General features: G+C 40.0%; 1 protein-coding gene across 1 annotated transcript in view; it reads left to right on the forward strand.

Moving 5' to 3' along the window:
• The window catches only part of LOC309567094 (myosin-4), a 77,277-nt gene extending 64,266 nt beyond the window's left edge, over positions 1–13,011 (forward strand). Inside the window, exons 30-40 of the mRNA XM_082272418.1 lie at positions 998–1,194; positions 2,053–2,236; positions 4,247–4,412; positions 4,680–4,804; positions 4,941–5,249; positions 7,901–8,104; positions 8,208–8,333; positions 9,285–9,455; positions 9,543–9,647; positions 9,859–9,954; positions 12,733–13,011. Coding sequence (XP_082128544.1) covers positions 998–1,194; positions 2,053–2,236; positions 4,247–4,412; positions 4,680–4,804; positions 4,941–5,249; positions 7,901–8,104; positions 8,208–8,333; positions 9,285–9,455; positions 9,543–9,647; positions 9,859–9,954; positions 12,733–12,885 — 1,836 coding nt within the window. The 3' untranslated portion in view covers positions 12,886–13,011. The remainder of the gene's footprint in view (positions 1–997; positions 1,195–2,052; positions 2,237–4,246; positions 4,413–4,679; positions 4,805–4,940; positions 5,250–7,900; positions 8,105–8,207; positions 8,334–9,284; positions 9,456–9,542; positions 9,648–9,858; positions 9,955–12,732) is intronic.
• The last annotated feature ends 1,137 nt before the right edge of the window (positions 13,012–14,148 follow it).

The following is a 14,148-nucleotide window of genomic DNA, read 5'->3' on the forward strand; positions in this document are numbered from 1 at the left end:
AATATTAATTTATTTATAGTCATTCATTTTTACTCACTTTGTAATTGTGTTTCATTTATTTCTCATATATAGCTCAACTTTTTGAATTTTATTTTTGATTTTGTGTTATCTCACTGTAAATTGCTGCTTGACCTCAGATCCCTGGTTTCATCATAATTTTTTCACTTTTTGGGACTTTTTGACTATTTTTCACTGGGTTGTAAATTAATACCTATATTGTATATTATCATATTTATTTTTTTATATTTTTTTTCTTTTTTTATACACCCTCATTTGATAATATCCATTTATTTATAGTCATTCATTTTTACTCACTTTGTAATTGTATTTCATTTATTTCTCATATATAGCGCAACTTTTCGAATTTTATTTTTGATATTGTGTTATCTCATTTTAAATTGCTGCTTGACCTCAGATCCCTGGTTTCATCATCATTTTTTCACTTTTTTGGGACTTTTTGACTATTATTCACTGGGTTGTAAATTAACACCTATATTGTATATTATCATATTTATATTTTTTTATTTTTTTTATACACCCTCATTTGATAATATTCCTTCTTTTTATATTCATTCATTTTTACTCACTTTGTAATTGTATTTCATTTATTTCTCATATATGGCGCAACTTTTTTGAATTTTATTTTTGATATTGTGTTATCTCACTGTAAATTGCTGCTTGACCTCAGATCTCATCATAATTTTTTCACTTTTTGGGACTTTTTGAGTATTATTCACTGGGTTGTAAATTAACACCTATATTGTATATTATCATATTTTATTTTTTATACACCCTCATTTCATATTATTCATTAATTATAGTGTTTCATTTTTACTCACTTTGTAATTGTATTTAATTTATTTCTCATATATAACGCAACTTTTTGAATTTTATAATATTTACATTAAAAGCTAGAAGTAACTCACCACTGCAGTCATAGAACTCACAGTACAGTTTTGTTACTATCCAATATACCGAAATATGCTTGTCTGTACAGGCCAAGAATGCCCTGGCACACAGCTTACAGTCTTCACGCCATGACTGTGACCTTTTGAGGGAGCAATATGAGGAGGAGCAGGAGGCAAAGGCTGAACTTCAGCGCTCACTGTCCAAGGCCAATGGTGAAGTCGCTCAATGGAGAACAAAATATGAGACGGACGCCATTCAGCGCACAGAGGAGCTTGAGGAAGCCAAGTGAGTTACCAGGGCTTGTACTGATATTCAGTGTTAATTTCGTCAACTAAAATATTTTCCTCTACTAATTTAACACTATTTTAGTCGATTACAATATGACTAAAATTAAAACAATTCCGATCACTAAAACTAAAATGACATTTAAGACATAAGACTAAAATACAACTAAAACTAAAATGACATTTTAGTCAAAAGACTATGACTAAAACTAAATAGAAAATTTACATCAAAATTAACACTACTCTGCTGGCCATTTCTAAATCGGCAACACAATTCCATTCAGAGCATGTAATATTAGCACATTAAAGTTTAAACATGTATTGCACCACTGCATAAGCATAAGTAAGAGGCATCTACTAAAGTCGCACAGTGCCGAATCGCAAAAATAGGCCCTGGTCTTTGAGCAGCCAAATCCTTCGGGGGTTAAGTGGTTAAATAATGCTTTGCAATTTACCTAAACCCCATTCGATTTGTAGTTGACCAAAACGTATGAGACTTTAGTAGACTAAATTGTACTGGAGATTTTAGTTGACTAAAATATGACTAAAACTAAAACAATTCAGATGACTAAAATACGAAAAAAAAGTAAAATAGCATTTTAGTTAAAAGACTAAAATACCACAAAAACTATAATGGCATTTTAGTCAATAGACTGTGACTAAAACTAAATTGAAAGATATCTCGTGTAGTTTTCAATATTCAGAAGTCTATTTGGTATCCTGTATATGAGAAATGCTTAGTTGCAAAAGAGATTATCAGGTCATCACTCTATATTGGAAGCCGGGACCAGAAACCACTGGTGACTTTCTAAACAAAGTGGTTTCAAATTATACAACTGTTACGCCTGATTCAATTTAGGAAGAAGTTGGCCCAGAGACTACAGGACGCTGAGGAGCACATCGAGGCAGTGAATTCCAAGTGTGCTTCATTGGAGAAGACCAAACAGAGGCTTCAAAATGAAGTTGAGGATCTCATGGTTGATGTGGAGAGATCCAATGCTGCCTGCGCTGCCCTGGACAAGAAGCAGAAGAACTTTGATAAGGTATGGATGTAATTCCATAGCAATGACTTCACTTGAATCTTCTATCATTTCGTTTGACAACCTGTGTTTGGCTTCCTTTGTTTGGTGGTGTAACAGAACCGCGACCCACACTGTGCTGATGGGCTTCCTTTAGAACAAGGGTCTTCAAACTATGGCCCTCCAGTTGTTCAGGAACTACAATTCCCATCATGCCTAGTCATGTCTGTGAATGTCAGAGTTTTACAATGCCTCATGGGATGTGTAGTTCCGCAACAGCTGGAGGGCCGTAGTTTGAGGATCCCTGCTTCCTCCAGTCTTCCTCCAGTCTGAACATAGATATCAGATATTACAGCGCCCCCCATACAAAACTAGCCAGAACTTAGTTTATATAGATCTGGAACAACAACCTTTATTGAACAGACTCACACACAATATATACCACACAGGAGGACATCCCCCTTCCTGATCAAATTACCACACCAGGTCAGGTGCCTGATTACATTATCCTATGCAGATGAAATTGTGTACAGAAGTATAATTAACCTGAACTAATTATCTAGCCATCTGGACAGAAACAATAGGTGAATGGAAATCCACATCTAGACAATGTTATAATTAACATGTTAATTACCTCAGCACTGCAACAAGGCTAAAACAAAACATGTTACACATTATCCTAAGTATAAACCAGAGGCGTAACTAGAACCTTCAGGGCCGCGGTGCAAGAAACCATAAAGGCCCCCTGGAACCCTGGCCAGGGCCCTTCCCTTTAAGCCTGGGGCTCTTCCCACTGATCCTGGGGCCCTTTACTCTCGTTGCGGGGCCTTTTATTACGGTGTCGCAGCTGGACCCTTTCACAAGATCTGCAGTGGGCCTCCTTCCCCCCCATCTTGAGGCCTCCGGTGGAATGCCAGGGCCCAGTTGCAAGTGTGACCTTTGCGATCCTACAAGTTCACCCACTGGTGTCAGTAGTTTTTATTTTTTTGGCATTTTAATTGTATTATTTTTTATCATTTTATTTTATTTTTTTGCAATGTCACTGACTATGACTCTGCCCATTCAGAAAAGAAAGGAGCTGGTAAATTACATATTTACCGACCCCTTCCTGGTTCTCTATTGTGACACATCCCCTGCAGCAGCCGGCAGGAGAGGGGATGGAGCACAGTGTGGGGGGGGGGCGGTGACCAGGGGAGCACACAGCAGAGACAGCATAACACAAGTGGATGCGAGGAGTGGGGGGGGGGACAGCATACAGAGGAATCAATCTCCTCCATTTTCCTCCTGCAGCTACAGGAGGAAAAAGGAGGACAGTGATTTCTCTACATGCTGCCCCCGCCGCCCCTCCTATCCAGGTGTACAGGGGAACTGCACAGGCCCCCTGGAGCATGGGGCTCGGTTGCAATTGCAACCCCTGCAATCCCTGTAAGTACGCCCCTGGTATAAACACAGAACCCACAGTAGACAATAGGTGAGTAAATTAGCATAATCAACGATGTGTGGAAGACGGGTGGTTGAGCTGATAATATTAGCATCTGCTATGAGTCTGACTGTGTGAAGCAGTCTCCTATTGGCAATAGGCAGCTAGGCCTTTAACATGGATCCTGGGCCTAGAGTCCCAGAGTCTTCATAAATTCCTTGAGATATATTGTTGACAAATATTACTGTCCCATTTGAGTAATCCAAGCCATATTCTCAGTGTCCATGAAGTAGCTGTCCATCATTTCCTTGGTCACCATGTGTCTTTAATAGACACAGGGTGATTTACACATAAGAGGGACCTAGGGAGCCGAGAGTGGGGTTTCTCAACCTCTCGAAGGTAAGTTGGGTTCCACAGGCCCCCCACCCAAAGTGACTCCCGTCACATGTGGGTTTTTGCATCATAATATATTACGGTCCCTATTACGATGTGCTTGGTGATCATGGATTTATTATAATTTATGAATTCAATATAACTTATTATCACTATTATCATTTAATATTATATGATGTTATTCATTCAATCTCATCATTCATTCATACCACATTGCATAGATCTTGGCTGACTGGAAACAGAAATACGAGGAGGCCCAAGCTGAACTGGAAGCTTCTTTGAAAGAAACCCGATCACTCAGTACTGAGCTCTTTAAGATGAAGAATGCTTATGAAGAGTCCATGGACCAACTTGAAACCATCAAGCGGGAGAACAAGAATTTGCAACGTAATAAATTATTTCTGCTTTATTAACCGTTATTTATCTCTTTTCACAAATATCTATATTTTATTTTCTTTGACCAATACTAGGGAGCCCTCCTGCTACTACCATTAGTTATTTTTATATTGGCTGGTCACATCCTTTGAGTTAATGAAGCCTGATTTAACATTGTTTTTGTTACCTTTTTGTATCTCCTAATTTTGTGAAATCCAATGGATCACAAGAAATGAAACAATTTGTTAAAACAATAAACAATATTTCATTTGGCCACAGAGGAGATTTCCGACCTCACTGAGCAAGTGTCAGAAACTTCCAAGACTCTGCATGAAGTAGAAAAGGCCAAGAAGCAAATTGAGCACGAGAAGATTGAAATCCAGACTGCTCTGGAGGAGGCCGAGGTACTCAATCATAAAAGTTTTTATTTAACCGTATTTTGCATTACATATGGCTGTATTGCTGTACAATTACCTAAAACAGAGACAATACTAAAGGATTGTTTTGTTGGTGCTTCATCAAGTGTCTTCTGCTCCCCAGGCATCCCTTGAACACGAGGAAGGGAAGATCCTCAGAATCCAGCTGGAGCTTGCACAAGTCAAATCAGAAATTGACAGGAGGATTGCTGAGAAGGATGAAGAAATTGACCAGTTGAAGAGGAACCATGTTCGGGTGGTAGAAGCAATGCAGAGCAGCCTGGATTCTGAAATCAGAAGTAGAAATGATGCTCTGAGGTTGAAGAAGAAGATGGAGGGAGACTTAAATGAAATGGAAATCCAGTTGAGTCATGCCAACCGCCAAGCTGCCGAATCTCAGAAGCAGCTGAGAAATGTCCAAGCATTGCTTAAGGTGAATGGCCACAATTCAGATAAATATTTTAATTTATTTTTATTTTTTTGTAATAAATAAAAAAAAAAACGCAGGGAAATTTCACACCTAAAACTTCTAACAATATAAAATAAAACTCCAATGTAAGCTGACCAATATAATGTGTTCCCCACATAAAAATAAAAAAATAAAGTAAAATATTGTGCAGCCAAAGAATATAACATGATACATGTCTATAGAGGGATTTGTTTCTAGCACCCTGGACACCACGACTGGACAGCATAAATCCCTTGATTGGACAGCAAGGGCCCCAAAACTGCAAAACCTGAACCCCAAGACTCTATTTCACTGATCAGAACAGTAGCTGTTAATTTACATTATTGCACACAAAGGCAGGGCAACTTAGCCATCTAGATTTTATAGGAGGACAACAATCAAATTTATTATTGTTTTCTTTTAGCAAGAAATGGCTAAGTGTATGTTCGTTAAATGCTTACAGACATAGTTACATACATAGTTAGTGAGGTCGAAAAAAGACATCGGTCCATCCAGTTCAACCTATGATGAGTGTGTATGTTTGATGTTAACCGTACATTGTATACCCCTGTATGTTGTACATTGTATACTCCTGTATGTTGTACATTGTATACCCCTGTATGTTGTACATTGTATACCTCTGTATGTTGTACATTGTATACCCCTGTATGTTGTACATTGTATACCCCTGTATGTTGTACATTGTATACCCCTGTATGTTGTGGTCTTTAAGGTGCCCGTCTAATAGTTTTTTGAAACCATTGATGCTCCCTGCTGATACCACTGCTTGTGGAATAGAATTTCACAACCCCTTACGTATTTTAAGGTTAAACCGTTTTTCCTCTAGTTCTAGTGAGTGGCCCTGTGTCTTATTGCATGCCCTTTCTCTGAAAACGTTGTCCCCTATGCTAGGGTCACCAGTACAGTATTTGTACATTGATATAATATCATCTCTTCTCCAGAGAGAATAGGTTCAGTGCTTGTAGTCTTTCCTCATAGCTGATGTCCTCCATTCCCTTAATTATTTTTGTTGCCCTTCTCTGGACTCTCCAGTTCCAGCACATCCTTCCTGAGGACCGGTGCCCAGAACTGGACAGCATACTCCAGATGTGGCCAGACCAGAGTCTTGTAGAGAGGGAGAATAATCTCTTTATTTCTGGAGTGAATCCCCTTTTTTTTATACATGCCAGTATTCTGATGGAGTCCCTATTAAAGCGGAGTTCCGGCCTCAAAATCGAAAAAAAATCAATTTTGGGCCATCCGCTTGCTGAGTGTCACCGGAAAAAGAAATGGATGCTCCCGATTTTTTTTTTTCACTTACCTTGTTATAGAAGAAAATATACTCACCTTCCTTCCACTTCCTTCCTCTGCGGCCCGTGCCTTCTCTTCCATCTTGCGATGACTTCTGGGAGATGAACGTCATCGCTCCCAGGAGTCAATGCGCCTGCACCGGCCCCGCCCGTCACTTCCGGTGCAGGCGTGGCATTCCCTGCTAAACAGCTTCTGGACATGCCCAGAAGCTGCGCAGGGATGCCGCGCCTGCACCGGAAGTGACGAGCGGGGCCGATGCAGGCGCATTCGGGGACTCCGACGTCATCGAAGAGAAGGCAGAAGAGGACGCGCTGGCTTCAGCTGCCCACCCCTGAGATGGCAGCGCCGGAAAATAAATTTTCAAGGTAAGTATTTCTTCTTTTCTTTTTTTTTATTATTAATGGATAGAATTTAAAAAATCAACTAAATACACTGAAATATATGTTTAAACAGTACTGCTCTGGGAAAGTATAGGAGGAAAAGAGCTATGGGCAGAAAGGGGAGGAAGTCTAGGGGCGGGGGGTGGTAAGGGGTAGAAAGTGGAAGTATTATAAATTTATAGTCATTGAATATTGTTTTGTATATGTGCAAATTTCACTTTTGGAATCTCTTTTGTAAATTTATATGCAAATAAAAAAAAATATTAAAAAAAAATAATAATATAGGCTATCCATTGTGGAATGCACTAGTCCTGACTGTCCCGGGGGTATTTTTATCTAAAATTCACCCCCGAGGCCAGAACTCTGCTTCAGAAAACCCAGTGCTGTATCTTGGCCTAGGCCTACAAGGCCCAGGCCTAGGGCGGCACTTTGCAGGGGGGCAGCAAAAAAGCTGCACCCCACATGAAAAAAAAACAGCCTCCTCCCAGCTCTTGCACGAAAGGGGTCCCTGTCGGCTTGAGCTACACTTTTAGTATAGTGCCAGTCTTATGGGGCGAATTGGGCTGGAGGGCAGGGTCCAGGAGGCAAATCACTAATAAGGCCGCACTGATGAGGCTGCACTGATGGGCACTGATAAGGCTGAACTCATGGGAACTGATGAGGCTGCACTGATGGGCATTGATGGACTGTGGTTGTGGTCTTTGGTTTACAGATGACAGGGCGGGTCATAAACAGGAATGGGGTGTGGCCTTTACAGGAAGGGGTGGGTTATATTTAAATTCGGGGGCGCACAAGTTTAGTCAGGCCTAGGGCAGCACAAAACCTAAATACACCACTGAGAAAACCCAAGCAATAGGATTTAAGTGTCAAGAAAATAACATTGCCAAGGGTTTTAAATTTGACCACGCAAGCCAGTTTATTTTGCTTTGCAATTCTTTTCACCAGGATGTCCAAATCCACTTGGATGACACCTTGAGGTCAAATGATGATCTTAAAGAACAGTTGGCCATTGTTGAGCGCAGATCCAACCTTATGCAGGCAGAGATTGAAGAAATAAGAGCAGCTCTGGAGCAGACCGAGAGGAGCAGGAAGGTGGCCGAGCAAGAGTTGTTGGATGCCAGCGAACGTGTCCAACTTCTGCACTCACAGGTGACTTTTACCCATGTGCAAGACAAACATGAGCAATGACTGGAACAAGCAGCCGATTCACAACATGTATACGCATTTTGACAATTCTGTTCTTTTTTTTTAGAACACAAGTTTGATTAACACCAAGAAGAAGCTAGAGAGTGACATTGCTCAGCTCCAGACTGACGTTGAGGAAGCCATTCAAGAAGCTCGCAATGCAGAAGAAAAGGCCAAGAAGGCCATCACTGATGTAAGTTCATGGGTGTTTTGTGTACTGTGGTTATTTTGTCCTTACATTTTATTTTGATCCTTTGAAGACTGAAATGCAGAGAAAAATCATACTAATTTTGAAAGTATAAGAACCATTTCATACTTGTAAGCTTTTCATATGGAATTTTTTCTGTTTGCAAGGAACTAGCTGTAAAACAACAGAATATATTTCTGCTCATTTATAACTTGTGCTACAAATCTTGACTCTCTAAAACTTGGAAAGCATTATATTGATATGATCAGGGCTTTTTTTCTCAGAGAAAAGGTGCAGGAACTCCCCTTTCTAAGTTACTTTGTGTCTCCGCCCCCTACCCACCTTCGAGCACTAGCCCTTGGTTCCACCTCTGAGCACCGACACTTGGATCCACCCCCTACCCAGCTTCCAGTACAGCCCCTTTTAGAGAATATAGAGCCAAGTATAATTTTGTAGTGGAATGTATGGAATTTGGTTATGATAACCAGAAAAGCAATAAAATTGATCCCCCACAGCCAACAGCAATATACCCCCCCAGCAGCAGCAAAAGATCTCCAAGCAGTCAGCATCAATAGACTCTCTAGCAGCCAGCAACAGTAGACTCCCTCCCTAAACAGTAGATCCCTTCCAGCAACAATTAACCCACAGTATCAAAAGATCCTCCACCAGCAACAATAGAATTTTTCTTTTGTACCAGCAACAATAGATTGCCATCCAAAAATAGATCCCCTCCAGCATCAATAGATCCAGCATCAGTAGACCCTCCAGCACCCCTTGCCATGGCATACATTCAGTGCTAGAGGTGCCGGAACTGCGTTCCGGCACGTTCCCGCTGAAAAAAAGCCCTGGATATGATATGACAGAGTAAATGTGGATTTTGTCCATCAAAAGGTTTTGGTGACTTGAACTACCATCTACTGTGACCACTGCAGACAATAATTATTGCTTTGTACGCAGGCTGCCATGATGGCTGAAGAGCTAAAGAAGGAGCAGGACACCAGTGCTCACCTCGAGAGGATGAAGAAGAACCTTGACCAGACTGTGAAGGACCTTCAACTTCGTTTGGATGAAGCTGAACAGCTGGCTCTGAAAGGGGGAAAGAAGCAGATCCAGAAACTGGAGGCCAGGGTGTGTATAGAGAACTTTCTGAAACTATGGGCAGAACCAACCCAGCCTTTGGCCTTTACTGACATCGGTCTCTCTCTTTGCTTTCAGGTGAGGGAACTTGAAAATGAACTGGATTCAGAACAGAGACGCAGCTCTGAGGCCATAAAGAATGTCCGTAAATATGAGAGGCGGGTTAAGGAGATCTCGTACCAGGTCAGTATTATTTCTCAGGCTAAAGTCCAGATTATAGTAATAACACTGTTAAGAGTTTGCATTTGTGGTTTTTTTTTTTTTTACTTTTTGACCTAATAGAAAATTTAAGTAGCAACAATGCAGGCAGTAACACTTTAATTTCAAAGACAATATAGGAAAAGTAATTTAAGGTCTTCTTCAGCTAACAACCTTTTGTTGCTCTTCTTTGCAGGCTGAAGAAGATAGGAAGAGTGTTATGAGGCTCCAAGATCTGGTTGACAAACTACAACTGAAAGTCAAAGCTTACAAGAGACAGACTGAGGAAGTTGTGAGTGCAATTGTCCTAATCAATGCTATTTGGAAAGCTGCATAACTACTAGGCCAACACTATGGCGGGAGATTTAATGTGTATTTTAACCACTTTACCACCGGAGGATTTTGCTGTCTTACGTCCAGGCCACTTTTTGCGATTCGGCACTGTGTGACTTTAACTGACAATTGCGTGGTCATGCAACGCCATACCCAAATGAAATTTAGGTCCTTTTTTTCCCACAAACAGAGCTTTCTTTTGGTGGTATTTGATCACCTGTGCGATTTTTACTTTTTGCACTATAAACAAAAAAAGAGCCCGACAATTTTGAAAAAATAACAATATTTTCCACATTTTTTATATGAAATTCCCCCCCCAAAAAAATGTAAAAATCAAAATTTTTTATCATTTTAGGCCAATTTGTTTTCTGCCACATATTTTTGGTAAAAAAAATCGCAATAAGTGTATTTTGATTGGTTTGCGCAAAAGTTATTGAGTTTACTAACTAAGGAAAAGATTTCTGTAGTTTTTGGTATTTTGAGTAATGGCGGCGATCTGCGATTTTTTTTTGCGGGACTGCGACATTGCGGCGGACAGATCGGACCCTTGACTGACATTTTTGACACTTTTGGGGGTACCAGTGACATTACTACAGTAATCAGTGCTAAAAATATGCACTGTTACTGTAAAAATGACACTGGCAGTGAAGGGGTTAATTTTTATTGGTGATCAAGGGGTTAATGTATGCCTGGTGCTTACTAACGTGTGTGGGGGGAGGTGACTGTGTGACACAAGGACAGATCGCATGTTCAGCTACGCTGAACCCTGCAATCTGACCCTGCCTGTCACTTGGGAGATCCGCCCGCTTTGTTTACACAAGCAGGCGGATCTCCACACTCGATTCCCCGACGATCGGGGAAGAGCGGTGGTGATCACCGCCGCTCCTCTCCTGGCCCGACTCCCGCTGTGACTGAATACAGCGGGAGCGAGCCTCCGGCGGAGCGTGCGCGCCGCCGAGAGAGGGGAATGTCTGGCGACGTAAGTCTACGTTGCCAGACGTTATCGAGCCACTTTGCCGCAGTAGAACTCTAGTGAGCAGCGGTAAAGTGGTTAAGAGAAGACAACCACACAAAGAATATATATATATATAAAACTACATCAATTTTATTCTACAAAAAGATAAAAAAGACAATGCAAAATAATACATAGAACAAAACATGGTACTTGATTAAGAATGTTGCACATAACCAGTATATATATATAGAAATACATAACGGTCAATTTGAACATCAATAATGTAGATCATTGTGTGCTTGCTGAAATCTCGACGCGTTTCGCGAAGACAATTTTTGCTTCCTCAGGAGAAAGAGCACAAAAAATCTTAAATATAGTATATATAAAGTAACCAGTGGGTTCAAAAAAGAGGTCCACTTGTAGGACAAACTCTCCATAAGTATTCACTTATCCAAAATCAATCAAGGTATATATACATGGAAGGAACCGCTATATTTCTCCCCAAAGAAAAATGAGTGCCCTTTAGTCTCACCGGGATTTGGGGGGGGAGAGGGATATCCGGCCCGAAAGGTACAGTGACTGGCTTAGATTTATTTTTTTTATTATTACATATTAATAATTGTATTTTTTTAATAATTATTTATGATGGTTTTTAGTTTTTTTTTTGTATACCTATTTTACATTTATGGAAAGGAACAAGGGGAAAAAAAACCCTGAGGGACTTTAGGGGCTCTGGTATGGTATTATAATAATAATACAACCTCAAATAGTTAAAAGTATAAACTTTATTTTAAAACAAAAAAATGATAATAGCACATACATATTGTCTATTTTACATTTATTTTTCCAAATATAATTCTTTTTTTAATTACATTTTTTTTCATTTGAGCATAAATTGGCGTAAAAACCTGCAACAAAATGTGCAGATCACATGTATCCATTTATTTCTATGGGATTAAAAATGCGCCTAATTTGAGCTGCAAAAAAAGCTCCAGAACTTATTTGAGCAACTTTAAAAGTATAAAAACACCTCCTCTGAGTTTTGGATTTTAGGGGCAAAAATCAAGGACAGAAAATTATAAAAGTTATATTTATTTATTCATAGAAAAAAAGAAAACAAAAAAAAGGAGACATACATAATATCCACATCAAAAACATAAAAATTGCATTCACCATTCAGTAACATTGATTGAGGTAGTATAGTTGTTGTTTACCCATTAGAGCAAAAATCGCCCTGGGAAAAAATGCTGAATATTGGATCCAGAAGGGTCCGCAAGAAGAGGGAATGTCCAACGCGTTTCACACACTTTAAACAAATTTACGTTCTTCTTCAGGGGACAAAATCCCCACTTCTGCAACACATTGAACAATCAGTCATTTATAATTCTTAAGTTATACATAGTTCTTGATAGCAAAAAAAGGAAAGAAGAAAAAATTACTTCCACTGACCAAAATAATTTTTTTCCCCTAAAATCCCAAATTCAGAGGAGGTGTTTTTACTCTTTTAAAGTTTTTCAAGATTTATGGGATGGTGGCAATATATTCCCCCATCCATCCGAGATTTAAATATCATGACCCTTTTTTGAGCTTCAGACGTTTGGCTTCAGGTCGACTTGGAGTGGAGATGTGAACCAACTCCATAGAGAATAACTCATTTTTTTTCTCCTCCAACGTTTTGGAGCTTCGAGCTAACAAAACACGGAGGTGTGAATGGGGGGCCCAAAGCTTAGCAATGGATAGTGGTCAATGGTTGATCTCTTCTTTTCTTTGGTCAAACCCTAGGAGGAACAAACCAATGTCAACCTGTCCAAATACCGCAAGATCCAGCATGAGCTGGAGGAGGCTGAAGAACGTGCCGACGTTGCTGAGTCCCAGGTCAACAAACTTCGGGCCAAAACACGAGAGGTCATCAAAATAACCAAGAGCGAGGAATGAGGGAGCAACTGAGCCTCAAGGTGAACAAAGACAAGCACATAATGTGAAATCTTTCTCACTTTGTCATTAAATTACGTTGTCTTAAATATACAGTGTTAATAAACCTTAGACCTTTGCAAAACCTCAGCAGTGTCATTGTCTACCTTACCTGCATGTCTGACGTAGAGGCTCAGAACCTCGGAGGCCGGTACTCATTGTAAAAGAAATCTGATTCTGAAAGGAAAACCTTTGGTTTAGATCCCTTGATATATTTATAATACATTGGTGTAATTATTATAGTCATTTGGTGCCTATGTCCGTCTTTATATAAGATCATTGTCAGACATGCTGTGTCCTTGCCCTGCCCCATAGCTACACGGAAAAGGCATGGCTGTTATTTATTTATTTTTTATCCACATGTATATTACTATAAGTGCGGTTCACACTACCGCGGCACGACTTCGGGGGCGACCTGTGAAGTCGCGTGCACCGTGACTTCGGCGTGACTTGCATGGACTTCATATAATGAATGTCAATGCAAGTTGCTCCGATGTCGCCCCCCGAAGTAGTACAGGAACTATTTTCTAAGTCGGAGCGACTTGAGTCGCTCCTATTACAACGGTTCCCGTAGCACTGCATGGGCCGCGACTTGTTAGGCTGACCAGTCGCCTGACAAGTCGCGGTAGTGTGAATCGGCACTAAGCAATGTGGGTACACTGCAGGAAGCTGTTTTTTGTTCATAGAAAGAGGTTGTGGTATTCATCTTCAAATACTTCTTTAACCACTTCTGGACCGGAAGGATTTGCCCCCTTAATGACCAGGCCATATTTTGTGATTCGGCACTGCCTTACTTTTAACGGACAATTGCGCGGTCGTGCGACGCTGTACTCAAATAAAATCAATGTCCTTTTTCCCCACCACAAATAAAGCTTTCTTTTGGTGGTATTTGATCACCTGTGCGATTTTTATTCTTTGCACTATAAACAAAGAAAGAGCGATGATTCTGAAAAAAAAAAAACAACAATATTTTTCACATTCTGCTATAGAACATTCCAAAAAAAAAAAAAAAAAAAAAATCAAAATTTTTTAACATTTTAGGCCAATTTGTTTTCTGCTACATATTTTTGGTAAAAAAAAAATCGCATTAAGCGTATTTTGATTGGTTTGCGCAAAAGTTATCGCATCTACAAACTACGGGAAAGATTTATGTTATTTTATTGGTTTTTTTTTTACTAGTAATGGCGGCCATCTGCGATTTATAGCAGGACTGCGACATTGCGGTGG

The sequence above is a fragment of the Pelophylax lessonae genome, assembly GCF_965119305.1.
Source record: "Pelophylax lessonae genome assembly, chromosome: 11".
NCBI lineage: Eukaryota > Metazoa > Chordata > Amphibia > Anura > Ranidae > Pelophylax > Pelophylax lessonae.